General features: G+C 38.3%; 1 protein-coding gene across 7 annotated transcripts in view; it reads left to right on the forward strand.

Moving 5' to 3' along the window:
* The window catches only part of ARHGAP24 (Rho GTPase activating protein 24), a 498,792-nt gene that overhangs the window by 426,918 nt on the left and 45,338 nt on the right, over nt 1-26,536 (forward strand). For 6 of the 7 annotated variants that reach the window (XM_003923977.4, XM_074396393.1, XM_003923976.4 and 3 more), the window contains one exon: nt 15,189-15,396. In XM_003923977.4, coding sequence (XP_003924026.2) covers nt 15,189-15,396 — 208 coding nt within the window. Of the gene's footprint in view, nt 1-1,550; nt 3,632-15,188; nt 15,397-26,536 lie in introns of those variants that run through there. The other variant, XM_010334761.3, reaches the window with a different exon arrangement.

Below are 26,536 nucleotides of genomic sequence, written 5' to 3' on the forward strand. Positions count from 1 at the left end.
CATGGAAATTATATCTCAATAAAGCTACTAAAAATTCTGAATTGTCATAATCACCCTCATAAGAGAATGCACTTTCCTTTCCTGTCTTAGTTATAGAACCCGGCCCTGGTAATCCTAAATAAAAAAGCACTTGATTAGATGGTATCTGTAAACACATTTAGAAGAGAAGGTGACATATCACTCTAATTTATCAATCACAGTATACCACTTTTGAATATATTTTAAATGTATCTATTGCAAAGGGAGCATTTCATTGTGGCAGTTTCATAAACTGTTTTTAAAAAGCTAAAGTTTTTCATAAGGCACTTAAGCTTATCTTTAGTCAGGTTGCACATATATGCAAAGTATTTTCTCTTTGCCATTGCAATAATAGATATTAGATTAAAATATAGGAGACACCTGAGGAGCTTGTCTAGTTCTTCAGTCTCCTAGAAATTAAAACTATTAAGTGGAAATTATAAAATTTAGGATTTTGGAATTATAGGCCTTTCCTTTGTATTAAAGTGAATTTATAAAATATTCGTATGGGGCAGGGAACCAAGAGAAATGTGAAAAACAGACATTTCTTTTTAACTCTCTAACCTGATAACAAAGTTCAGTATTGACTCTAGATAGCTCAGCTTTGTGCTACCTGCTGAAAACACCCATGCATGGTTACTCCTCTAGTAATAATGCTAACTGAGAGGCATATGGTTTCTGCATGAAAGTCAAATTCAGAAATTTAAATGTCAAACATTTATTTAGCCTTGGGAAGATTTAGTTTTCCTTCCTCCCTCCCTTCCTCCCTCTCTCCCTCCTTCATTCCTTTCTTCCTGCCCTTCTCCCTTCCTCCCTTCCCTCCCTTTCCTCCCATCCCTCCCTTCCTCCCTTCCTCCTTTCCTCCCTTCACTCCTTCCCTCCCTTCTTTTCTTGTTTATTTTTATACAGGGTTCCTTTTGTATTGTTTTTGAGGCAATATTTATGAAAGGCTCTAGTCTAGAATCTGAGATCTGAGGAGAGTGATAATTTATTAATAGCTTTTTTTTTTTTTTTTTTTTTTTTTTTGAGAGAAGAGTCTCCCTCTGTCACCCAGGGTGGAGTGCAATGGCGCCATCTCAGCTTACTGCAACATCTGCCTTCCAGGTTCCAGTTATTCTCCTGCCTCGGCCTCCCGAGTAGTTGAGATTACAGGTGCCTGCCACCAAGCCCAGCTAATTTTTTTTTTTTTTTTTTTTTTTTTTTTTTTTTTTTTTTTTTTTTAGTAGAAATGAGATTTCACCATATTGGCTAGGGTAGTCTCAAACTCCTGACCTCAGGTGATTCACCCGCCTTAGCCTCTCAAAGTGCTGGGATAACAGGCATGAGCTACTGCACCCGACCCAACAGTTTTTTTAGTTCTGATTGCTTAGCCTGATGTTAGCTACTGCCAACATCAGGTCTTTCCTGTACATTTCTGCCTCCTAATGAAAAGAGTTGATTCAGAGGCCCAGCCAGGCATTACGAATACTATTTGTGAATAATCCTTATGATGAACAATTGGCATGTAGGCAAACAGAGGTTAATTAAGGGGCAACATGGTCTTGTCTTAGACACAACTGTGCAATCTTGGATATGCAGTTTTACTTCCCTTCCCTCTGGTTTTACTCACTTGTGAAATAAGAACATTAGAAGAAAAAAAAAAATGCTTTCACTACCCAGCTCCAAAATCCTGTGACTACAGGAGTTCCCTGCAGATCAGTGCTCAGGTCAGTGGATTTGTCTGTTGGCTAAGGTGCTTGCAAGGGCAACTTGTCTCTGTCTCGGTGGTGCTAAGTTACACTTTGTGGTTCTTTATTTTCTTAGCAGCATGCTGTGACCCAGAAGGTAAAAATACCATTTGAATCGTGGGGCAGAACTAACTAATAATAATCCTTTCGATGACAAAAGATTACCTACTTGAGCATGCTAGTCAGAGTAATGATATTTTTAACGGAAGGGCCTTTTTAACACTCCTCATGGTCCTATAAAGCTTCTGCCAAATGGCTGGTAAGGAGCACAGAGGCCTTGGGGGTCAGCTGGGGCTAAGGCACTGGCATTCCAAATCAGTTCATGGAACAGCCAGGTGGATGAATGATTAACCTAGCAAGTAAATTGTTCAGTGAGTAGGACTGAAACGCTTGATGGACGTGGGGGCTGGGGTGCAGAGTGTATGTGCAAGACCATGGAGAATGTTGAAAACAGAATTGGTTTTCAAATCATAGCTGGAGAAACATAGAAGTGTGTGTAAATACGCACACACACATATGTGTTTATGTGTTTGCATTTATAGCCACAGACTCTTTGCCACTAAATTTTTAATATTTTTCTGTTTTATGGACACACACATACACACATATAAATATGTTTTCAGGGTATGCATGTTAAATCAGTGTTCACAAATGAATTCAATTACAAATGATTTGGAAGAAGTATAACTTGCATGGGAAGAGAATAAATGAAGGTATGAAGAGGCAAAAAGTTTACCCCCTGGGGTTTGGTTGGTGCCCTGTGATTTCTGGAGAGGCTGAGCCAGCCAGCTGTAAAAATGCTACACAAGACAAAAGCTGGGAAGTCAACATAAAGTCAAAAGCAAACGAAAGGGGTTCACACCGCAGTGTGGCAGGCATTCTCCCTCCTCCCCTCATCCTGTTGTGACTGCACCTGCTGCATGTGACCAGCGGGCACTGGAGGCAGCCGCAGCCACAGCCTTGCCAGTTCCTTCTCAGCTCTCATTGAGAAAAGGGGAGATGGAGCAGGAGGAGAGGGAGGAGACACTCCCTGCAAAGCTGCCTCCCCCCCGAAGATCGAAGGAGCCTCCTGGAATGGGCATTCGACTATTCTGATGTGGTGATTCCCCTGGGAGTCTGAAGACAGAAGGGAAAAGGGAGAAGCCTGCAGAGAGCATCAAAGAATGTGGGGTGCTGTAAAAGGAGCAGGGGAGTCCTTTGAAAGAAATCCATCATGCACTGAAATGCTTTCTGGAGAAGGTGCCATTATTTTCCTCCCCTCCTGCTCAGATGAAAGGAGCCAGCAAGGACAGTCCTGAAATATTCCTTAGGGGACTTTTTGTCATTGTTCCTCTTTCCTTTTGCACAGGGCTATTTGCTGACCTTTCCAGAGGAATCTCAGTCCAGCTGAGAAGACAGTTCTTAATTAAAAAAAAAATAAAAAAATAAATACAAAAACCAATTCCTGCTGTCTAAATGGGAATGGTAGCTTGCTTGCTGCAGTTCTTTTCCTGTGGCATTTTGGAATGTCTGCAGAAACTAAAACAAAAAAAACAAAAACCTTAAAAACTCCCTGGATTAGGCAAGAGAAAAGGAAGTTTTTTGCCAAAAAGGAGTAAATAAGAGGTGGTAACTTATTCCTAAGCCAGGACCTGGATGATCAAAACCTTCGAGTTCTAGGAATCAGCACTTCAAAAATAATAAATAAACAAGCATGAGGAGTGGCTGCAGGGTTTCGCTCAGAGGCAGGTTTTAAAGGAAGCCAAAACCGGGTTCAGAACTTCGGGCCTGTATGATGCCTGAAGACCGGAATTCTGGGGGACGCCCCGCTGGTGCCTTAGCCTCAACTCCTTTCATCCCTAAAACTACATACAGAAGAATCAAACGGTGTTTTAGTTTTCGGAAAGGTAGGTAGAAGATATGTTCATGTCCTTTTTATAAATCTAAATAATATTCTCTTAGGCTTCAAAGTCTGTTTATGCTCAGATAAAGTGGGATTTTGGAAACCAAGAGCTTAGGGATGTGCAAGAGTGATTTGTGTGTATCCTTGCTTGTCCATACTTATTTTCTGAGGTTCATTTAAATCTGTTTATTATTGTCTGTGAATAGGTGGGGTAGGTGGGGCTTAAAGAATAGTGATCCTATGGGAATCACCTTGACTGGCAGAGGCTAAGCAAGCTGGGCTGACTGTCCTCAGAGGAGGGGCCAGAGAGATCTCGAGCCCTTCCCAGACCCAAATCAAGCAGCCACGCTCTGACCCCTCAAAACAGGGCCCTCGCAAATCTCTGTGCTGTATTCCTGTCACCTTGGTTTTGATTCTGGCTGTCTGTGCTTGCCTCACCTCCCATGTTGAGAAAAATTTGATAATCAAATTATCTGTGCTGACCCATTTTCAGGAGGCTTTCAACTGTATTGATGAATATTTGCTGAGAATAGGAGTCACCTTGACTTTTCAAATATATCACAAGGTAGCACTGGGAGAGGGCAAAGATAAAAACTATTAGGAACAGGGGTGACAACATAGAACAACTTACGATCAGTAACAGAAACTGAGACATTTCTGAGTTGACTTATTTTGGGGGAGTTAGAGAATACAAAATAGGTAAAATAAAACGTTTTCAGAAAAAGTTTATGGATCAAAATATTTTAAAATGTCTTTTTGCTTTAAAATGAGGATAATTAAGTGGAATAGCTGTTTAAATAGAAACTAGGTAATTATAATGTGAATGTCATGTACAGTAAGCTAATAATTTAGTCAGGTACTGAGTTGAATGACATCTAGGGTTTTTTCCTCCCGCACATCCTTTTTTTGATTTGTCATCTATTAATTAATCCCTACTTCATAACTAACAAAAAATTAAAACAAAAATAAGAAAAATCAAAATTACAAAATATACTGGAAACTTCTTTTTTTAAGAAAATCATTATTCCTGCAGAGTGTTTGCGTAGCTAAGACGACTTGGTAATAATCACCGTTATATATTATCAACAAAGAGTTCAGGTGTTAATTTACATTCCTGTCTCAGCCACAAAGATAATTAGAGATGCATGTGTCATATTTTTTAGGATTGCATCATTGATACAGAAATTAACAATGACAGAAATTCTTAAAGGCTCAGAGATTAATTGCTTAAAGGATAGTTTTTTTCTCTTCTAGTTTCCCAGCCCATTAGAAACTAAATTGGCTCTATCCAAACACAGCTTTTCGGGGTTACTGCCGTTCATTTGTAACATTAGATGTTTGGAGGATTATTAATGTATCTTTAAAGGATATATATCTATATCGCCTTTGTCACTCTCCTGTCTCCCATAGAATCCCTGTGAACAGTCTGCTGTTCCCGATACCTTCCTCCCTTTCTCCTTAAATACCAACAGGGGAAGGCAGTGCCTGGGAAGAACATTCCCATGGACGGGCAAATGGCAACCACTGGGTAGGGCATAGCTTCCATCTATCCTATCCTGGGGGGCTATTTTTAAACTGCTGTCATTTTCTCTGCAAAGCCTTCGTAATTTGGGCAATGTCCAGCATTTTAACCAGGATGAAGAGGGTTTTTTTGTTGTTGTTGTTTTTTACAAAGCTGTATTCTGCTTTCTGTCAAAAGGAGAAAGGAAAGGAGGTGCAGGAAGCATTCAGCGGTTTTACGTTTCCTTTCCATTCTCTGGAGCCGGCTGCATCCCAGGCTCTCTGTTCAAGGGCTGCGTACCCACAGTTCTGCAGTGAGGCCCCGGGAGCACAGGCGCTCAGCTGCTGCAGCCTCAACCCAGCCACCGCCACCTTGCTCCTGCCGCACTCATCACTCAGAGCAGCAGCAGCAGCAGCAGCAGCAGCAGCATGATGCACAGAGGTTTTACATCTTTATCGAAGGTCTGGCCTTGAAAAGAATGAACTTGTCTCTCAATTCTGGGTTCCTAAAACCATGCCACCTTAAGAAGAGTGTGTTCTTTTGCGCTTTATTTAATCTCCTGGGTACTCAAGTGTTTCAAGAAGTGGCCTGGGTTTCTGCGTTCCTCTCCCAAGCCTGTCTGAAAGCATCAGCTTAAGTCATTTTAAGGAATGCAATAAAGAGAATGTGTGAAGCCAGGAAAAAATGCCCAGAGGTTAAAAAAAAAAAAATGTTGATGTGGCTACTTTTCCTGATCCACATGTAAAACGTATTTCTTTTCTTTTTTTTTTACTGTTGTCAAAAGTAGGCCAACAGCGGAGGAGACATGCTGCATTTCTAGCGGTTTTAGAAATGCTGTCAAGATAAATTGTGGAGTTGAGTAAAAGTTTCCAGAGGCCTGGTTACATTAGAGCTTGCTGTGCTGTGCAAGCTGAAACTCATCTCTCAGAGCACCTTTCTCTTCCAGATCTCTTCGGTCCTTTGTTGCCCTTTTCATCTCTCGTTCTTTGTTTGGGTACTAATTAAGGTCACTGAAAATGTTTTCTCAGTAGTTTGAAAAATCCAGGAACCAAGAAACATCTATGAGGCAGGAAGCTGGGATTTGTGGGATTTATGTTCTGTTGAGATAAATATTATAAGTGAATGTTTCTACCGTGTTGATTTTGAAACTACAATTTTTCTTTACCGCTATAATATGAACATTAACAGTATAACTGATCTTTTGATTTCTTGGGAATGCGTAACACTGGGGTCTGAGCACTTGGTTCTAGTCATAAAAGGAAGGATTCCTTGATTGTTGTGATCCCAGGACGCGAAATTAGATTTTTAAAGTCTGACTCTGTCGTGGTTTGTTTGTTTGTTTGTTTGTTTTAATGAACTGCTCCTTTCTTGGAGATAGGTTATCAGGTCCTCAGTGGCTTTTCCTACATGAAAACCACTTAGTGATCATGCACCATTGCTTCTTCTTTATGTCCTTTCAGCTCCATTTCCACTCCCATCACCTTAGCTCTCTGTGTCTTTATTGCTCCATGTATGCAACTTACTTTAACCTAAATAGTGGCTTTCCAAGACTGTGTTCATCCTCATCTCTGTGCACCCCCAGCACTGTTCATGAATTCCTACAACACACAAGCCATCCTGTGAAGCATTTCCCTATCTGTATTTCTAAAACAGTGCTGTCAACAACCTTCCACAGCTTAAAAGATTTTTTCTCACTAAGCTCTGTCATCTAGGCTGGAGTGCAGCAGCCAATTCACTCACTACAACCTCCGCCTTTCAGGTTTAAGCAATTCTTCTGCCTCAGCCTCCCAAGTAGCTGGAATTACAGGCACATACCACCACACCCAGCTAATTTTTGTATTTTTAGTAGAGGCGGGGTTTTGCCATGTTTGCCAGGCTGGTCTCGAACTCCTGACCTCAAGTGATCTGCCCGCCTAAAAGATTTGTATGATCCCCTATTGCTCACAGGAGAAAGTCCTATTTCAAGTAATTATAAAGGCCCTCCAACAAATTCAAACATTCCCTGGAGTATAAGCCCTTTCATTCCCCAGACTGTTTCACTCCTTCTCCTAAATACATGTCTTACACCACTTGTTCATTTTTCCTCACTTTGTTCCCTCTGCTAGGATGCTTTCTTCTCCATTATATATCCAAACTGTATGCTCTCTTTAAGGCATCATTGGCTCTCACTTCTTCAGCAAGCTTTCTCTGTTTACCAAGTATGTGCTCCTAACTCCATAGCTCTTATTTATTGATTTAGAGATGAAATCTCATTCTGTCACTGAGGCTGGAGTTCAGTGGTGCAATATCAGTTCACTTCATCTTCCACCTCCCGAGTTCAAGCAATTCTCCTGCCTCCCAAGTAGCTGAGATTACAGGTGCCCACCACCACACCCAGCTAATTTTTGTATTTTTTATTAGAGATGGGGTTTGTCATGTTGACCAGGCTGGTCTCAAACTCCTGACCTCAAGTAATCCTCCAACCTCAGCCTCCTAAAGTGCTAGGATTATAGGTGCAAGCCACCACGCCCAGCCTATAGCTCTTATATTTTATATAAGCTGATTCTTGGCCACTGTAGCCTCATAGCCACCTTGAGGTGCTTTATACATGTTAGTAGTACACAGGCTTGTACACACACACACACACACACACACACACACACTTATTTCTTTCCAAAGTGGGAGAATGGCAATAGGTCTGTTTAATGAGGAATTTAAGATTGATGACAAACTGGTGAGGTGCGGTGTTACAATCTAGCTATTCACAGGAGTCCATAGGCAATAGAATGTCTTTACAGTGGTGGTGGACAAGACCAACATCCTGTTTAAATTTTGTTGTATGTTGTATATGTTGTAATCACCGTGAAAATGGATTTGTCCAACAAAATACCACTATCCAAATCTACATAATTTTAAATTCTTTATAAATGAATAGCTCATTAATTCATATATCAATGTTTTATGGAGCCTCTACCAAGTGATGCTGGGAATGAGAACATAAACAAACAGGTTGTCTCAAATCTGTGAGTTCACAGACTCCTTGGGAATAACGAAACATTAATTACCTACTCTGTGATAAGCACTACACAAAATAATCTATTAAGTTGTAGGTGCCCATGAACAAAAGGCTGACCACGGGCTCCTGTGGAAACCCAGTGATTCACGTAAACTAAAGGAAATCGGATTTGGTCTTTGGAAGTTACAAAAAAAAATATTTTTCTCCCATGTGATGCTAAGATAATACTGAGAATGCCTCAGAAAAATTATGTTTAAATTGAATTAGCATAACATAGTGGAAAAGAAAGACTTTTAGAATCATATGAAACTGTGTTTGTATCCCAAATCTGCCACTTTCTAGATTTGTGATCTCAGACAGGTCACCTGTCAGTTTCTAATCTGTTTCTCTGTTTGTAGAAAAGGTACCTCCTTGCAGAATGTCCATGAATGACAAAGAAAGAAATGCATGCATTTTAATTAGATCCCATTTGTCTATCTTGGCTGTTATTATCATTGCTTTTGCTGTTTTAGATGGACTCAGGGAGAGGAGCATCACACACTGGGGGCAGTTGAGGCGGATAGGGGAGAGACAGCAGGGGATGAGAAGGGAGGGCAGGGTGGGGAGGGATAACATGGGGAGAGGATAGTATGTACCTAAAGTAAAATAAATTAATTTTAAAAAAGAAAGAAAGAAATACATGCAAATTGCCTGACTTGGAACCTGGTGTCAAGACCTAGTCCACTGGATTGCTGTTTTCACCTTACAACACTTTCCTAACCTTTCCTAGCCTTTATTTTTCTCCCTCCTTCCCCACTCACATTGTGAAAAGAGTGAAGGTTCTACCAACATTAACTGGTTATAATAGACCCTGAGCTCCTTGGAGCAAAGGTTTTCTATCTATATAAGATTTTGTGGCTACTTAGAAAGCTGATGATAGAGTGAAGTAAGCTTTGCCTGGCTTTGTTTCTTAGTTCTGTACTAAAACGGATGTATTTTACTTTGATTTGACCATTTTCTGTGGTAAATGGTCATTTTAATGGAAAATTATTACCATCCTGGTGATACCAGGATTTATCCTGCTAGCAGAGTTGCAGTAAGCAGAGGGTAAGTCAGGGCAAATTCCCACTGTGGCTGAGCATGTGATCTACTGACAAGAGGGGATAAGGAACTCAAACTTAATGGCACGGCCCAATTTTACATTTGAGTTTCATTTTACATTGGGATTATTCATTTATTTTCTATAATTGGTGAGGTAAAGTGCTTCATTTTACATTGGAATTATTCATTTATTTTCTATAATTGGGGAGGTAAAATGTTTTGTTTCCATGCATGCATTTATTGCATAAATGTTTATGGAGCATCTGTCCGTCACCCATCTTGATAAGTTTCAGGGACATAAACAAAAAGCCTTGACTATGGTAAAATGGAATTCATGCTTTGGAGTCCTTTCCACCTGGGACCAATCCCAGTGTGCTCCTGTGTCTGTGGCACCTTGCCTAAACCTCTCCAAAGCTAATAGGATAGACATATAGTACGTAGCTGCTTTCTAATATTTATAACAATAATAATAAATGTAAAACAATTATTTCATTATCATAAATGTAAAAATAAAATCCTCTTTTGACTAGTCCAACACAGGTTAGGCATCTAAATAAATAATTCCCAAGAAAAATGATGAGGAATAAAGAAATATATCAAGCTTTGGGTCTAGCGTAGGGAATGGGGAAATGGAATGTCAGCAAAGATGTGACACAGGAGATATATGAGTTGACTTTTAAAGGCTAAGGTTTCCTATGCTGACCTTCAAAGGCAGGACATACCTTCTAGAAGGAGTTATAAAGACATGACAAGTCATGTTTTATTTAGGAAACAATACATAGTTCAGAATAGTTTGAGAGTGTGTGGTTTGTGAGGAAGCAAAAGAAATGAGAATGGAGATACCACAGTTTCTGGCACACAATGGATGACACCTAAACACTGTTGACTGAATGGAGAATGAAGAGGCTGAGATCAGCTTGTGGGGACTTTATTTCATAAAAAGGAAAAGGTGGTTGCAGAGACAGGCCGGTGGGCACCGTTGGAAGAAGTGAAGCATAAGAGTGGCATGATCTGATTGAGCTATTATGAAGTCCATCATGGCAGCACTTGGCTGGACTGGGAACTCTGTTCTTCAAAACAATCATTGAAGAAATACTGAATATCTTATCTACTGCAGTGGTGAAAAGCTTGGCGGGGAGCAACATGGTGGTAAAGTGAGTGGCTTGAAGGAAAGAAGAATATAGGTTGATTCTCAGATGGCACTTCAATGTTTTTGGGGGGAATAGCTTGTACTGATAACCAAAATTAGGATTAAAGGACAAAGAATAGGTTTTTTAAAAAAGGAGATGACTTATTTGGCTTTAGAAATTTTGAATTTGAAAATGTTTGAGCTATCCATATTGAGGGTTCTACTGAGCACCTAGAAATCCAATGCAGGAGATTATAGCAATAGCCCAAATTGAGATATAAACCTGAGAATAGTTAATATGAAGTGAAATTAGATGGAATCTATTAGAGTGACTGTATCAGGTAAAGTAAAAAACAGAACTGAGGACAGAACCCAGACAACTATTAAAGAGCATAGTAGGTCGCATAATCAAGAAAGAGACTGAGAAGGGTACTGGGAGGCAAAAGTCACGTAACATGGGAGTTGTCGGGAAGAAGAAAGAGACTGAGTTTTACAGGGAGTGAGACACAAAGTAACACAAAACATAAATTTGACTGTCAGTGATTTGGCAACTAGGAAGTTATTGGTGACTGTAAAAAAAAACATTTTATTGTAATAACTGGGTCAGCTACCAAATTGCAAAAGTTTGCAAGTGAATGGAAAGTGATGAAAAGGAGACAAAGTCACATACTTCACTGAGAGTTGAGGAGCAAAGAGGATACGCAGTTCCAGGACACAGAATCTAAGAAGGTTTAAATTAAAATTTGCTTGTTCATTTTCAGGAAGAATGAAATACGAATGTATTTACAGGATCACAGTCACTTGCTTCACAGGCAGCCTCTAGCTATTGCCTATATAAATCACATGTGAAGGGGGACCCTCGCAAATCCTGAAGGCTATGGCAGTTTCTTGCTTGCTCCACTGGAAACAGCCACCTACCAGTGTAATAAATCCACCTATGTGATTTACTTTCTCAGTCCAGTGAAAAGTCACATCCTGAGTGATGCTTTGTGACACTACCAATGTACTTTCACATGGAGGGGAGGTAGGCATGACATTCATTGCTGCCCAGAAATACTGGGGATGCTTTTGTCAGAGAGTGTGAAACCTTGCTGGGAGTTTAAATGGACATAGCTGGAACTGTTTGCATGACCCACATTCTGGGGAATATTGTTAATAAACTACTAGTCAGTGTGTCCTTTCTTCGTGCTGCTAGTTGGGGGTAGCACATGACTTTTGTGCCTTTGTGTTAATTTTAAAATTGGAAGTTTCACTGCTCCCTCAAGGAAATTTTTTAATACATTTGTTTCTTTAAACGATGTTTTCCCAACAATAGCTTTCCTCCCAAGGACCTTTCTTAGGCAGAAGGGCAAACCACATCTACCATTTTAAGTCAGAAATATTTGGCATGCTATTCCCAGTGCTACAGAATGGGGAGTACACATCTATAAAAATTCTTTACTCATTCTTTGCAAGACCAGTTTTACAGCAGAAAACTCATTTTTTTCCACAGAAATTTTGAATCGTATGTACATGTTTTCTACATGCTTTAGCTTTCTTACATATTACACTGCTATATTAAAGGCATCAGCTCTATATGAAGGAAATTGCTTTGGGGGAGCAGCATGTTCACTGAAGCTCCAGAGTATTTTCCTTCTCTTTTTGTTTTTTCTGACCTCCCCCACCTCCCAATTTACATTTTCTCAGCACAGATCATTTATCCTAATGTGATGGGAGGAATTGAGGTCAGAAAGCTAATAAATGGCAGGTGTCTTCCATTATAGCTGTTTTCATCCACTGTGTATACCACACAGTATTGTGTAATAGACACTAAGTGGCTCTGATATCCCACCACTTCAAACAAGCCTTAGCTCCACCATTAGCTGCTGTGTGACATTTGGCAAGTTACTCAACCTTTCTGTGCTTCAAGCTTATCCTCCTTAAAATGCAAAGAATGGTGGTGCCTACTTCATAGGGTGTTATCAGTTTTAAATGAGAGAAATGCAGGTAAACTGCTTGTAACATACCTGACATACGTAAGTACAGCTTAGCTATTATCACTTTTGAAAAGCACTAAAAAGGTCCATGATTTTACTCAGTTGTAGAATGTACTAATATTTTTAATTACTAGAAAATGAGAACTCATGATTGTGATTAAATAAAAAGGAATAGGACTGATATTCAGAAATGAGCAAAGATTTTAAAGCTAAACAAATCTGGATGTGGACTTCCATTATGCCCGTTGATGCTCTGTAACTAACCTCAGACAAATTACTTCATCTCTGAGCCCCACTTTTCTCATGTATAAAAAGAATGATAGTTACCTTATGTATTTCTTATGAAGATGAGAGAACATTCATTCTGAGGGACTCAGAATATAATGCATACTTAATAAATTTAACTTTCTTGCTATAATTTTTAAATAAATTCTTATTTTATCATAAAGGCAAACCTGCATGTACAAGAAAATAAAAAGGAAACCAAATATACACATCTAAAGCAAAACAGTCCTTTCTTTATCACTCCTTGAGTTGTTGGGGGCAAAAATCCTAAAAGCTTTGAGAAAAGAATGTTTGACTGTTTTTCATTACTGTATAAACTCAAATATTGGAAATTTGTTTCATGTTTGTAGTACACATGGTCATTGAATTGGAACATCCTTGGTAGATTTTCTGTTGGATTTAAAGAGAACCCTTAAGTAATATATTTATCAATCCAAAGCAAAAATCCAAAGCAAAAAAAAAAAAATCACACATACATAAAATTTATTCCCAAAAGTCAACATATTATATTCTTAAATGATTTATAAGTACCTTTTAAGAGGCTATTTACTTAATTTTGGCGGGATAGAGTTCAATCACTAGAGGCAAATAAGCATCACGTTTGTTTTCAAAGCTCTCCACCAAAAGGGTCGATATTCTCCAACATAACCAATTTGCAAACCTTATTATTAAAACATTAGAATATCTCCATAATTTATTAGCACCATTTAATGGATTAGAATTTTGTTTTGCTGAAGGAACAGAAAGCTAGCTTAAACACACACCAGTTTGTTCTTCTCACATTAAAAGCTATCTGGACAAAAGTACTGCCAGAAACTTCAGCCTCAGCATGTCTGTTAATCTTTTAGCCTTTCCATTGTGATTGTTGCCTAATGGTCAGAAGATGACTCTAACAAGAGCCAGTATCATGCCCATGTTCAAGGCAGGCAAAAGGAGAGACAGCTGCAGATATCTTTCCTTATCATCAAGCAAAGAAAGTCTTCCCGAAGGCTACAAGAAGACTTATTGACCAGGACTATGCCATATGACCACCCCACTGCAAGTGAAATGGAACAAGTATTTAATTTTCCAGCTTCTAAAACAGAAATGCCAAGGGAATATGGGGTGTGAATGTCTGTTGGAGTTAGTGAATGAGATCTGATACGCCATTATCGAGAAACTGCTTGTTCTAAAGTCTACAAACGAAGCTAACTAGACCCGTTATCTGCTCTAATCTTTACTGCCCTTAGAAAATGCTATTTTCTAATTCTGCTTTATATGCACTTGAATATTGATATTAGGTTACTCAATAGTATTTCCTAAATGGAATATATGTATTTCATTAGTGCTAGATTTGATACCAGGTGAGAATGTTGTGTTTGCTGTTACTGTTTCTTCCTGAGCTAAGAATATTTTCTTTGGTAACAATTCTTTACTGCTTGAAATGTGATGGTTTTGCACTACTGAATTCGTAAAGAAATTATCTTACAGGTGGGGAGGCAAAGCATCTGTTGGTATAATCAAATCTTTAACCTAATGGTTGTGAAATAATTCCCCAAACATTCTGAAGTTTTACATAATTTCAACATGCAACCACTTACTTTTCTTCCCCTTTTATGAAACTCCTTAGACTATTAAAATAATTTCATGGTATTCTTTCCATCTGGGAAACTGGAGTCACATTTCCTTTGGCTGTTTTCCCCCCTTTCTCATAGGTTGATAATTTTTACCAAGCTACTACCTAACATTAATGTGATTCAAAAGTGTTATCTCTTAATTAGTGGAGTACTAAGGATGAAATAATGGGGGTGTTCGGCCCAGGTGTAAGCACCAAGGAATGTGTGGTTTGTAGGTATTGTAAAATCATTAATAAATCTAACTAAAAGTTGGACAGCTTTTTATTACCACCACATACTGCCGATTCTGAAAAATGTACATGATAAAATAACGCTTCCTATTAGGGCAAGCCCCTACCTCTTCACTTTTAGTATGAACTGTTTTGTAAATTTCAATTTTTTGCTTTCAAATAAGTTAATAGTTTAAGATTTTAAAGAGCAAATATGGTCTGAAATACTTCATATGGGAGAAAATTCAGGGTTTCTTTTCCTGGTTTTATCACCTTGATTACAGTCATGACATCACAACTTGAGTGAAAGCAAAAGGGGAAAAAAGAAAAAGACAGAACTTGAATGGAAATTGGACATAAACGTATAACTCTAATAAAGGTAGAATTTGACTCTTTTCTGTAGCATATTTCTCCTTTTAAGCTACTGAATACAATTCCTTTCTTAGAAGGAAAAGAAAATGGAAACCCTCAAACTCAAGTTACATGTATTAGTGTTTCTTATTTCAAAATGGATATCTCAAACTCAGTATTTCTATTTCGGTTCTGGGCTAAACATAAAATACAGGAAAGGAGCAGCATAAGGTAAATTCATCCCATTTGAGGAATTGCATGCAATGAATTTGATTGTATAATAATGTGAAATACTGAATGTTAAGTACTTGCTAGCATTCCAATCTTTGTTTTTCTGTTGTATGGAATTAAAACACAGGAACAACAAAGTGGGAAGAGAGAAATTTCTCAAGTTCACTGTGATCCTTTATTTTTTTTAGGCATTTTTGGACAGAAACTGGAGGATACCGTTCGTTATGAGAAGAGATATGGGAACCGTCTGGCTCCAATGTTGGTGGAGCAGTGCGTGGACTTTATCAGACAAAGGGGGCTGAAAGAAGAGGGTCTCTTTCGACTGCCAGGCCAGGCTAATCTTGTTAAGGAGCTCCAAGATGCCTTTGACTGTGGGGAGAAGCCATCATTTGACAGGTAGATGTCACAATTTTACTAACCATCTTCAATGAGAAATTCAGACTGAACTGAAAGGATGCAGTGAGCTGAGGAGGCATAACCTTGATTGATGTGATAACAGTTTACAACAGAGATTATTTGGCCACAGGAGTTTGCATTGTTTTTATTAAGTTACAAAGTTAAAAATTTGGCAACTTAGATGTCTTTTTCTTCCATACTTTCCATCTTAAAACAGTCTTTGTTGTACTTTTTCCTTTTTCTGTGGTACTAAAGTATAACTGTATTAAACTTTTGCGCTGGAAAAAGCAAACTTATGAAATAAGTTTCTTGTTTAATTTTTTAAAATTATTTCAAATAAGGAATATTAAAAGTATTATGAGTAGAGATTGGGATATTGGCAATGTAATTAAAATAAGTATTTTAATAATAACAAAAGCATTATATTTTGAAATATATAGCTCTACCTTAATCTAGAATAGTTTTACAGGGAAACAAGAAGTATTGCATGGTAAAAATAAAAGAATAATGGCAGACCCAGAGAAGAAAATATAAAGCATTCCTAACTCCACTAATTAAGAGTTAATCATGGCTAATATTTTGTGAATTATCTCCTTCTCTTAAGTAGAAAAAATAAAATTTTATCAATAGTATTATACACCAGAAATGTTCCCCATATTAATAGTTGAATAATCCCCTTCCATTCTACTTTAACATTTTCCAATTAGCAACTTCTGTAAGCCTCTTTTTTAATACCTAATATTTCACTCTACAGCTTTATTATTCACAACTATTTCAATATTGTTGGACATTTACATTATAAGTTTTTCATTATTATAAATACTATTGTAGTGTATATACATTTACATAAATACTTTCTATTTTTGGATTACTTAGGATAAATTCTCAGCATTGGACTTTTCGGATAAGAATAATCCTGATGCTAGGCCGGGTGTGGTGACTCACACCTGTAACCCCAACACTTTGGGAGGCCAAGGTGGGTGGATCACCTGAGGTCGGGAGGTTTAGACCAGCCTGGCCAACATGGTGAAACCCTGTCTCTACTAAAATACAAAATTAGTCAGGTATGGTGGTGCACACCTGTGATCCCAGCTACTTGGGAGGCTGAAGCAGGAGAATCACTTGAACCCGGGAGGCAGAGGTTGCAGAATAATCCTGATGCTTGAAAATTAAAAATAACCTACTGTCTTAATCCATTCAGGCTGTCATATCAAAATATCATACACTGAGTGGTTTACAAAACAAAATTTATTTCTGAAAATTCTGGATTCTGGAAATTCTGGAAAGTCACAGTAAAGGCACTGGCAGATCCATGTCTAGTGAGGACTTGCTCTCAGTTCATTGATGGTACCTTTTCACTGTGCCCTTAGTTGGTGGAAGGCACAGAGCACTGCTCTGGGGCCTCTTTTTAAGAAAATGTCTAAACGAGTTGTAGATACAAGCTCAGCTTGTGACTGTGAGTAATAACAAATCACAGTTGTTATAATTATGAAAATCATGAAATCAGAATGCAAAAGAAAGCCCTTATGAAGATGAACTTTATGAATGATGACATGAATATTACTATTAACGATGGCTTAGTTTTATTTTTTTAAAACAGAGTATTGCTCTGTTGCCACACACTGGAGTGCAGTGGTGTGATCTCAGCTCACTACAATCTCCATCCCACCGGTTCAAGCCATTTTCGTGCCTCAGCCTCCCAAGTAGCTTGGATTGCAGGTGTACACCACCATGACTGGCTAATTTTTGTATTTTTAGTAGAGACAGGGTTTCGCCACGTTGACCAGGCTGGTCTCAAGGTTTAGGTTTCTATGTGACTCAAGATCTGCTTTGTATTTAGAATGAATGGTGAAACAAGTGTAAATAACAGACAAATAAGATAATGTGCTTCTTAAAAGTTACATATGAAAAGGGCTGGGCGCAGTGACTCACACCTGTATCCCAGCACTTTGGGAGGCTGACGCAGGAAAATCTCTTAAACCTGGGAGGGGTAGGCCTCACAATCATGGCAGAAGGCAACGTTGACTATGTCACATCTTATGTGGTTGGCAGCAGGTAAAAAAAGAGAGCTTATGCAGGGAAAACTCTTGCTTTTAAAACCATCAGCTCTTGTGAGACTCATTGACTGTCATGAGACAGCATGAGAAACACCTGCCCCATGATTCAGTCACCTCCCACTAGGTTCTTCCCACAACATGTTGGAATTGTGGGAATTACAATTCAAGATGAGATTGGTTTTATTTTTATTTAAAATGTATATTTTTTCCTATTGTAAATATATTTCTTCATTTTTACTTTTTTCAACTTTTATTTTAGAATCATGTGCAGGTTTGTTACAAAGGTATATTGTATGATGCTGAGGTTTGGAGCATGAATGAATCCGTAACCCAGCTAGTGAGCATAGTACACAACAGGTAGTTCATTTCAACCCTTAGCGCCCTCTTTCCCTCTCCCCTCCTGTATTCCCCAGTGTCTGTTGTTCCTATTTTTATGTCCATGTTTACCCAATGTTTAGCTCCCACTTAAAAGTGAGAACATGTGATGCTTGGTTTTCCATTTCTTCATTAGTTCACTTAGGATAATGGTTCCCAGCTGCATCTATGTTGCAAGCAGAGGACTTAATTCATTCTTTTTGATAGTTGCATAGTATTTCATGGTATATATGTACCACTTTTGTTTCATCCAGTGACCATTGTTGGACACTTAGGTTTATTTCATGTCTTTACTATTATGAATAGCACTGAAATGAACACATAGGTGTATGTGTCTTTTTCATAGGATAATTTCTTTTCCTTTGGGTATATACCCACTAGTGGGACTGTTGGGTCAAATAGTAGCTCAATTCTCACTTCCTTGAGAAATCTCCAAATTGCTCTCCACAGTGGCTGAACTAATTTACATTTCCACTAAGTGATTAAGCGTTCCCTCTTCTCCTTGGTCTCACCAATATCTGTAATTTTTTGACTTTTTAACAGAAGCTATTCTGACTAGTGTGAGATGGTATTTCACTGTGGTTTTTATTTGCATGTCTCTGATGATTAGTGATGATGAGCATTTTTTCATATGTTTGTTGGCATCTGGTATATCTTCTTTTGAGAAGTATCTGTTCATGTCCTTTGCCCTTGTTTTAATGGGTTATTTCATTTTTTGCTTGTTGATTTGTTTAAGTTCCTTATAGATTCTGGATATTAAACCTTTGTCAGATGCACAGTTTATGAGTATTTTTCCCCATTCTGTAGGTTGTCTGTTCACTCCCTTAGTTTCTTTTGCTATCCAGAAGTTCTTAAGCTTAATTAGATTTCATTTGTCAATGTTTGCTTTTGTTGAAGTTGCTTTTGAGGATGTGGCATAAATTATTCACTAAGGTCTGGGACCTCTTTTATAAGGGCATTATTGAAAGCAGAGCCTTGATCACTTCCCAAAGGCCCCACCTCCTAATACGATCACACTGGTGATCAAGTGTCAGCATATAAATATGGGGGAACTCAAGCATTCAGACCATGGTACATACTAAGTGTTACTTCTCTGTGAAAGTGTAGAATTAGTACATGGATGGACACATAGTGAGTATACAAACTGTTGTAGTCTTTCTAAAGCAATTTGATAATATATTTCAGGAGCATTCATGCAGGCAACTCCAATCCCAGAAAAAAATCAGATATGTAGAGCAAACTTAAGTGCAAAGTTGTTTATTACAAATTGTATAACAGCAAAAAATGAATACCAATTTATTATCTCCCTGTAAGTGTGGTTAACTAAATAATGGTACATTCATATCAGAAAATATTACACAGTTTTAACATGTTAGGACAATTTTAATTAAATAATGATAAATGGAAAAAGCAGACAGGATCAATTAATTGATGAAAGCCCTACCTTTTACAAAAAAGAAATTGCAAATAGTTTATAAAGATGTATAAATTTACTCTGAGAAAAAGAAAAGTAAATGTGGAGATACAGAAATGAATTCAGAACAAGGATCAGATAACAGATTTCAAGACTGCAAATATACTTTTTGATGAGGAGCCACATCTCTTATTCTATACTTTAAAAAGAAAGTCAGATCTGTAGTTATATAGATCAGCCCTGTCCATATAATCAATCATATAATCAATGAGTTGTGGAGGATAAATGTTCATTTTTATTATCCAAATTAGAAAGAAATATGTCAATAGGATTCTCAAAATAGAATATCGTGTAATGGGATAAGCAATACCCTCTACAATGAACTTCGAGGGGCAATGATGAGTTTCAATGCCCTCTTTTCATATTTACATATGGCCTAATTATATGACATTGACATTATTGCAAAACATAGTTATTAAAATTATTTTTTCATGGGCATTTAAGATTTACTTCTTATAAGATTTTTCTAATGTGAGGTAATGGAGTAATAGTTTATGTATTTTAGGATTCCTGTAAGAACAGATGTGCCCTGTAAGCAGTTATCTCCAAATCAAGTTCTTGATAACTATTGACTGACAATGAAATATTGTCCAAAGTTTATAAAAATGTGACCCTAATTATCTCCTTTATAAGATGTATTTTTGCAGAAACTACACCATTGCATAAACAGACTGAAGAAAACATAATAAAAGATTTATGTTGCCAAAAGACTCTATGAGGTGCTGTGTCTTTCAGAAATCTTAGCAGGAGTCTTATACTCACACCCATCGTCTCACGTTTTCCTCTAAGCCGTGTTTTCCTGTCGGCACCCTGGGTTTTCCTTTTTTTTTTTTTTTTTTTTTTTTTTTTTTTTTTTCCTATGGCCATTTCCTACTTTGAGACTCTGACCAGCTAGAGATACTGCCTTAGGGCTGATGGAATTTCTCAAAATTCTTCAAAATGGAACAGTTTCTCTTTTAGGTACCATTGCTCCTGCACTCTTAACATATGCACAAATAAAAGAAGCCAGTTAGGACCGTCGTCATTTGGCCTGAAACCCTCCTTAGCCAGGGACACAAGTTCACCAGGAATGTTCTCTATGTTCCAAATTATTGCAGTCAATAGTCTTGTTAATTTTTCCAGCACTGTTTAAATAAGCATTTGCCTTTCTCTAGCCTCTAATAGCAATTTTTTCACTGTTTGCCATGCTCTTACTAATTAGTTTCCTCACTGGCTGTACAGACTTTGCCTGGTTCCAGTACCAGCACCCAAAACATATTTTAGGTTTTTGTTGCAGCAGTACCCAATTTCTGGTACCAGTGACTGTTTGAGATATCTATTGCTGAATAGCAAACCAATCCAAATGTTTTTACTTTAAAATAATAACTTTTTCATATTTTGCATATGGGCAATGCTCGGCAGAAGGCCCTGTCTCTGTTCCACTTGATAATGGATGCTGCAATTTAGTGCAGCTGCAGTATCCTAGAGAGCATTACTGACAAGATAGGTGCCTAAGTTGGGCTGGCTAGAACCGTCGATGGTTGATTGAGCCTCCTGCTCTCTCTTCTTAGTCTTGTATCCTTCAGGGCTCCTTCCTATAGCTGATTGTTGAAACTCCTTACACCGTGGCTCAGGACTCAAAGACAGTGAGGGTGGAAGCTACAGGACCTTTAAGGCGTAGGCCCAGGACTGGTGCAATGTCACATCCACTGCACACTCTTGGTCCAAGGCAAATCACAAGACCAATTCAGCTTAAAAATGAGAGAAAACTGACTCTACTTCTTGATAGAAGTAATGTGATGGTTATATAAGGATGAGAGAAATTATGAACAGTCATCTTTGAAAACAATCCACCTTATTCATTCATTCAACAAATAATTTTGAATGTTGACTCTGTCTTAGATACTGTTCTAGATGACAGAGACAAGGTACATTCTCTTCTGGGGTTTGCATTATGAGTCATAGGCAGATAAACAATAAACAGTAAATATACAAATAATTTTGAAAAGTAATGAGGGTGACATGCTAATATACTGTAAGTAAAGTGGTGGAGATACCCATCTCCTTCCTTAGGACGTAACATGTGAGTTGAGACTCGAATGACAAGAGGCCTGTTATACCTGTGACATGGTGGAGGTATGACAGGCATGTTACAGGTGGAAGAATAGCAAGTCCTAGATTCAGACACAGCTTAGCTTGCTTGAAGAACATAAAGAAGGCCATTGGTGGGCCAGGAGCAGTGGGTTATATCTGTAATCCCAGCACTTTGGGAGGCCAAAGTGGGAGGATCACTTAAGGCTAGGAGTTCTAGACCTGACTAGACAACAAAGCAAGACTATCTCTACAAATAAAATCAAATTTAAATAAGTAGCTGCCTGTTGTGGTGTATACCAGTAATCCTAGCTACTCAGGAGGCTGAAGCAGGAGAATCACTTGAGCCCAGGAGTTTGAGGCTGCAGTGAGCTATAATCATACTGCTGGCACTTCAGCCTGGGTGGCAGAGCCAGACCCTGTCTCTAAAAAAATAACAACAAAAAAAATTTAATTAAATAAGCATAAAAGAAAGGAAGCCACTGTGACAAGAATGCAGCAAGTGATGATAAATAGTGTCCGTAGAGGTTGAGTCTGTATGGCCTGGCAGATTATAATAATTTTTTTTTTTTTTTTTAAGACAGAGTCTCTCTGTCACCCAAGCTGGAGTGCGCTGGAACCCCCGCCTCCCAGGTTCAAGCAATTCTCCTGCCTCAGTCTCCCAACTAGCTGGGATTACAGATGCACACCACCACCCCTGGCTAATTTTTGTGTATTTTTTAGTAGAGACAGGGTTTTACCATGTTTGCCAGGCTGCTCTCAAACTCTTGACCTCAGGTGATCCACCTGCCTCGGCCTCCCAAAATGCTGGAGTTATAAGGCATAAGCCACCATGCCTGGCCTATAATTAGAAATTTAGTTCTCATTCTAAGTGAAATGGAAAACTGTCAAAATATTTTTAGCAGGTAAATAAAATGATTTTATTTACATATTACAAAGTTCACTCTGACGACCGAAATATCCTTTTGATAAATGGTCAAGCTTGAATCCCTTGGTCTCTGGTGGCAGATATGCAAATTCCTGGATTCTGCTGATTAAAAGAATGGGTTCCCAGATCCATGAATGGTGAGGTAATAAGAAAGGGGTAACATATTTCCCGCAAAATGTAATTGGAGCTACATGGGGAAGGGAAAGAAAATCCATAATTTCCCAAAGGATGGTGAGGTTATTTTCAGAAACTTGTCCAAGCAGAGTGTTCTGCCCCTATGTAGTTTTTTGGTTAATTGTCTGAGTTTGATATTTCACATGGTCAAGTCCTAGATCAGGCTTTATTCACTTGGGATGTGGAGAGAAACTACCGGAGAACATTCATTAGTTCAAGTTTATCTCACCCGGGTTCTTTAATCCTTCCCCTGTTGTTTTCAATGTTTTGTACATATCTGCCCTCTTCTGAGGAGCATCTGTGTTCTTAAATATGCCTGTATTTTTGAAGCTATGAGCCCCAAATGGGGGTCCATGGCTTCAAGATGATAAAAGTGCAGACTGTGCATAATGCTTTGAATAGATATTGTTTTATTTTTTTCATTTTATCTCTGTGGACTTGCAGTTTGTTTAGTCACCCAAAAAAATTTGAAAAATAGACGAATGGGGAGAATGAGAGAAAGAGGAACAAGGGAAGTGTTAACTGAGAAATTTTTTCTTGTGAAACATTTTAAAGAGTAAGAATGAATGAATATTTTCCCTGTTTATTCCAATAATGCTTATTTCTCATTAAAGAGTCAATAGGATTCAGCTTTTGTCTTTAAAACGTATTTATTAAAACATAAAAAGAAATTCCCACAGGTATTCTGCAAAGATAATCTCTAGTCACTGACACTGCACCTCTAATATTAAGCCCTGAAATTTAATTTTTAAAGTAAACTTTTAAAATTATATTTAAAATGTTAAAAATTTTAATACCAAGAAGTTATCAAGTTTAATTTGAATATTATTAAAGTTATATTTTGTTTATAATGTTTTATATACAATGTAGAATATGGAAGAATACAAGAAGGAAATGTGAATATTTTAAAATTCAACACTCCAGGGATCTCTTGCTATACATAGCAGACAAATAAGTAGATAAGCGGAGATTTAGGTATATCAAAATACAACTATGTATAAAATATACTGGAATCATACAGTTTTACATCTTAGCTTTTCTCCTTCACATTATATCATGGGCATTTTCCCATGTCATTAAGTAGTTTTCACATGTGTGATCTTAAGGACTATGTAATAATTCATCGTATCAGCACATTGGTTTTTTTAATTCTGCCTCTTTTGTTTTCAATGTTTTGAACATATCCGTCCTCCTCTGAAGAGCATGTATTCATATACCTGCCTGGGCTTTTGAAGCTTTTTTGTGGATCCATTTGGGATTTGGAAGATAATATTTCACATATGAATGGGAAGAAACACTTTGTCCTGTGTAAGGGAAAAAAAGGAAAGATGATGTGAGAAAAAGTCACTTGAAATTCACACGTTATTGAATTTAGAGTGTTTGTGAGTGCATGGATGAGGCTTTATTAAACCATGTACTTTCTGCTCTTCCTTAATTATATTGTATGCTCTTTTTCCAGTTCTGAAGTTCAAATCTGAGACTTTTATATAGGCATGACTCATTGTTCCTACAGTTATGCCATATTCCCACATACTCCTGGGCCAGTGAATTTTGTGAGAAAGGGCACTCTCATTGACCTGAAAGAATTTGTATTCTTTCAATTCCTGTCAACTGTAAAAACAAACAAAAAAGAACGGCTATCATAGTTTCTAACCCTTCTTGTCTTTATTCTTTCTATTTAGGAATGAAAACAAATTAAAACATAACTTTTTATATTAAACCTCCAAGTTTTGAGGAGACAGAAATGAAATCTAGAATGTATAAAATCGAATTAGAAACTGAGTGTTATTTTGTTACCAAAGCCTTCCAGATGGTATCAGCTGTTCAGCAAGATACATTTTGAAAGGGCTGGGAAGGTAGGGCCAGGCAAGAATGGCAGTGTGGTCACCATCCTAGCATTAACTGCTGGGCAACAGAATAACTATGCTCTTACAACACAGTGTTTGGGAGCAAGGACAGAGGCTTCATGACGCCAGGAATTTTACACATTCTGTCCAAGAATCCCGTAAAGCAACTGCTGTCCGAGGTACCCCAGCTGCCCACCCACGTACTCAGTTCACACTTCCCGTGTTCCTCTCTCTCTTATTCTCCCCTTTCATTTATTTTTCGAATTTGTTTGGGGGACTAAACAAACTGGAAGCCCACAGAGATATAAAATGAAAAATAAAAGCCTAAAATTTAGGAGACAGAAAAGCGGCACAACTTTTCATTTAATCCTCTGGGAAGGAATTTAGTTCTGGGAATTACTGATCTGAAATATGAAAAAGTGAACTCGAAAGTGGGGCGTACTACAGACATAGTAGAGATTCTCCAGTCTTAGTATGCGTAAGAATGACTTAGAGAAATATCTTAAGATTCAGATGCCCAGACCCCACTTGCTTGCATTCTGATTTAAATGGTTGGAAAATGCCTAGGAATCTGCATTGTAAGCAAATCCACAGGTGATTTTTTTTTTTAATCTGCTTGTGCTATCCAGGGGCAGGAACCATGTCCTCTAGTCATGGACTTTTCCTCTGCACCCAGCATGGAGCCTGGCAGAGAGCAGGCATGAGGTCAGGGCAGAGGGTGATTCATGAGCACCAGTGTGCTATTACAAGCATAAAGACGTTGAAATGAGGAGACTGTTCAATGTGGAGGGAAGAATGAGAGCTGGCTTCCAAGGGAGGACAGGAGAAGGTGCTGTAAGGAGGAGGAAATAAGCCCGTCCTCCAAGGCATACAGCTGAGGCAACAGAGATCACTCTGACTGAGTTGGTTACTGGGATCAGAGATGGAAGGAAGAGGAGACGGTGGAGGACTCTGAAATATGGTCTGTCCAGCTTAGGCTCTTGTTTTTGACAGAGCATGGGTGCACTTTGTGATCAGAGATTGGGAAACCCATTTGACTGCCACTGCATTAAAACAAATGAGCTGCCCCAAACATATCAAGAAAAAAAAAATGTTTTGTTTAGGGCAGAAAAAATCCATCGTCTGCTACTGCAAATTAAAAACCAGGATGTAGTCAGTAGATAAAATATTCATCCTTTAAGGAAGAATAATAACTTTGTCAATAATAACCTACCTTGTGCTGGATACTCTCCTGATTATTTCATTTAATCCTCAATTCCCTGAAGCTTCTAAGCTCACTATGTTTATTCCCTTCAAAGTTTTGATCGCCCTTGGTAGTTATCTAGTTTGTTTGATTCTTTACTGCTTATCATCTGTCTTCCCTGTGGTAATTTAAGCTCCTTGAGGGCAAGATCATTCTCTGTCCTGATACTATACCCTCTCTGAGCACAACACCAGGCCTATAGTGCACCAAATATTTATCAAGAGAATATCCTAATACCTATTTGTTTTACAAATGAAGATTCTTGTTTGTGCTCGCTTCAGCAGCACACGTACCAAAATTAGAAGATCCTTGATCATTTTAACGTGTTCTAGCTTAGCGTTTAGAACGTTTGAGTGTACTGAGGGAGTGCTACACGTTCTCATGACTTTGTTGCTGTTGTTCCAGTAGTAGAAGGGCTGCCTTCAGCCCAGAGCCCAGATCTCTTCCTAAACAGCAGAACCTGTCCCTTTTCTGTTTTAAAATTCAAGTCCCTATACTTGACTATTTGAATAAGCCCATGTCCGTCCCCCGACCCGAGCCCCTCCGCCCACCCCACCCACCCTGCCACCCTCTGCTTGTGCTCCCTTCCCCTTGGAAGAGCCTAACAAATTTACCCAACTCCCCTTCCTTGTTGAGTCTTCCATGACCTCTGTATTGTATCCCTAGGGTTGCCATATAAAAGCGTTGCAAACTGAGTAGAAAAAAAAAGAAAGAAAAGAAAAAACTAACTTATTAGCTCATATTTCTGCAAGCTGAAAATCAAAATCAAGATGTCAGCAGAGGCCTGCTATCTCTGAAGGATTTAGGGAAGTATCTTTTCCATGCCTTGCTCTTAACTTCTGATATTTGCCAACAACCCTTGTCATTCCTTGGTTTAAAGCTACATAACTCCAACCTCTGCCTTCGTCTCCCCACATCATTCTTATATGCATGGTCCTAAAACTGTAATTTGGGAAATCCTAGCTGGACTAT

The sequence above is a fragment of the Saimiri boliviensis genome, chromosome 3 (assembly GCF_048565385.1).
Source record: "Saimiri boliviensis isolate mSaiBol1 chromosome 3, mSaiBol1.pri, whole genome shotgun sequence".
Lineage (NCBI taxonomy): Eukaryota > Metazoa > Chordata > Mammalia > Primates > Cebidae > Saimiri > Saimiri boliviensis.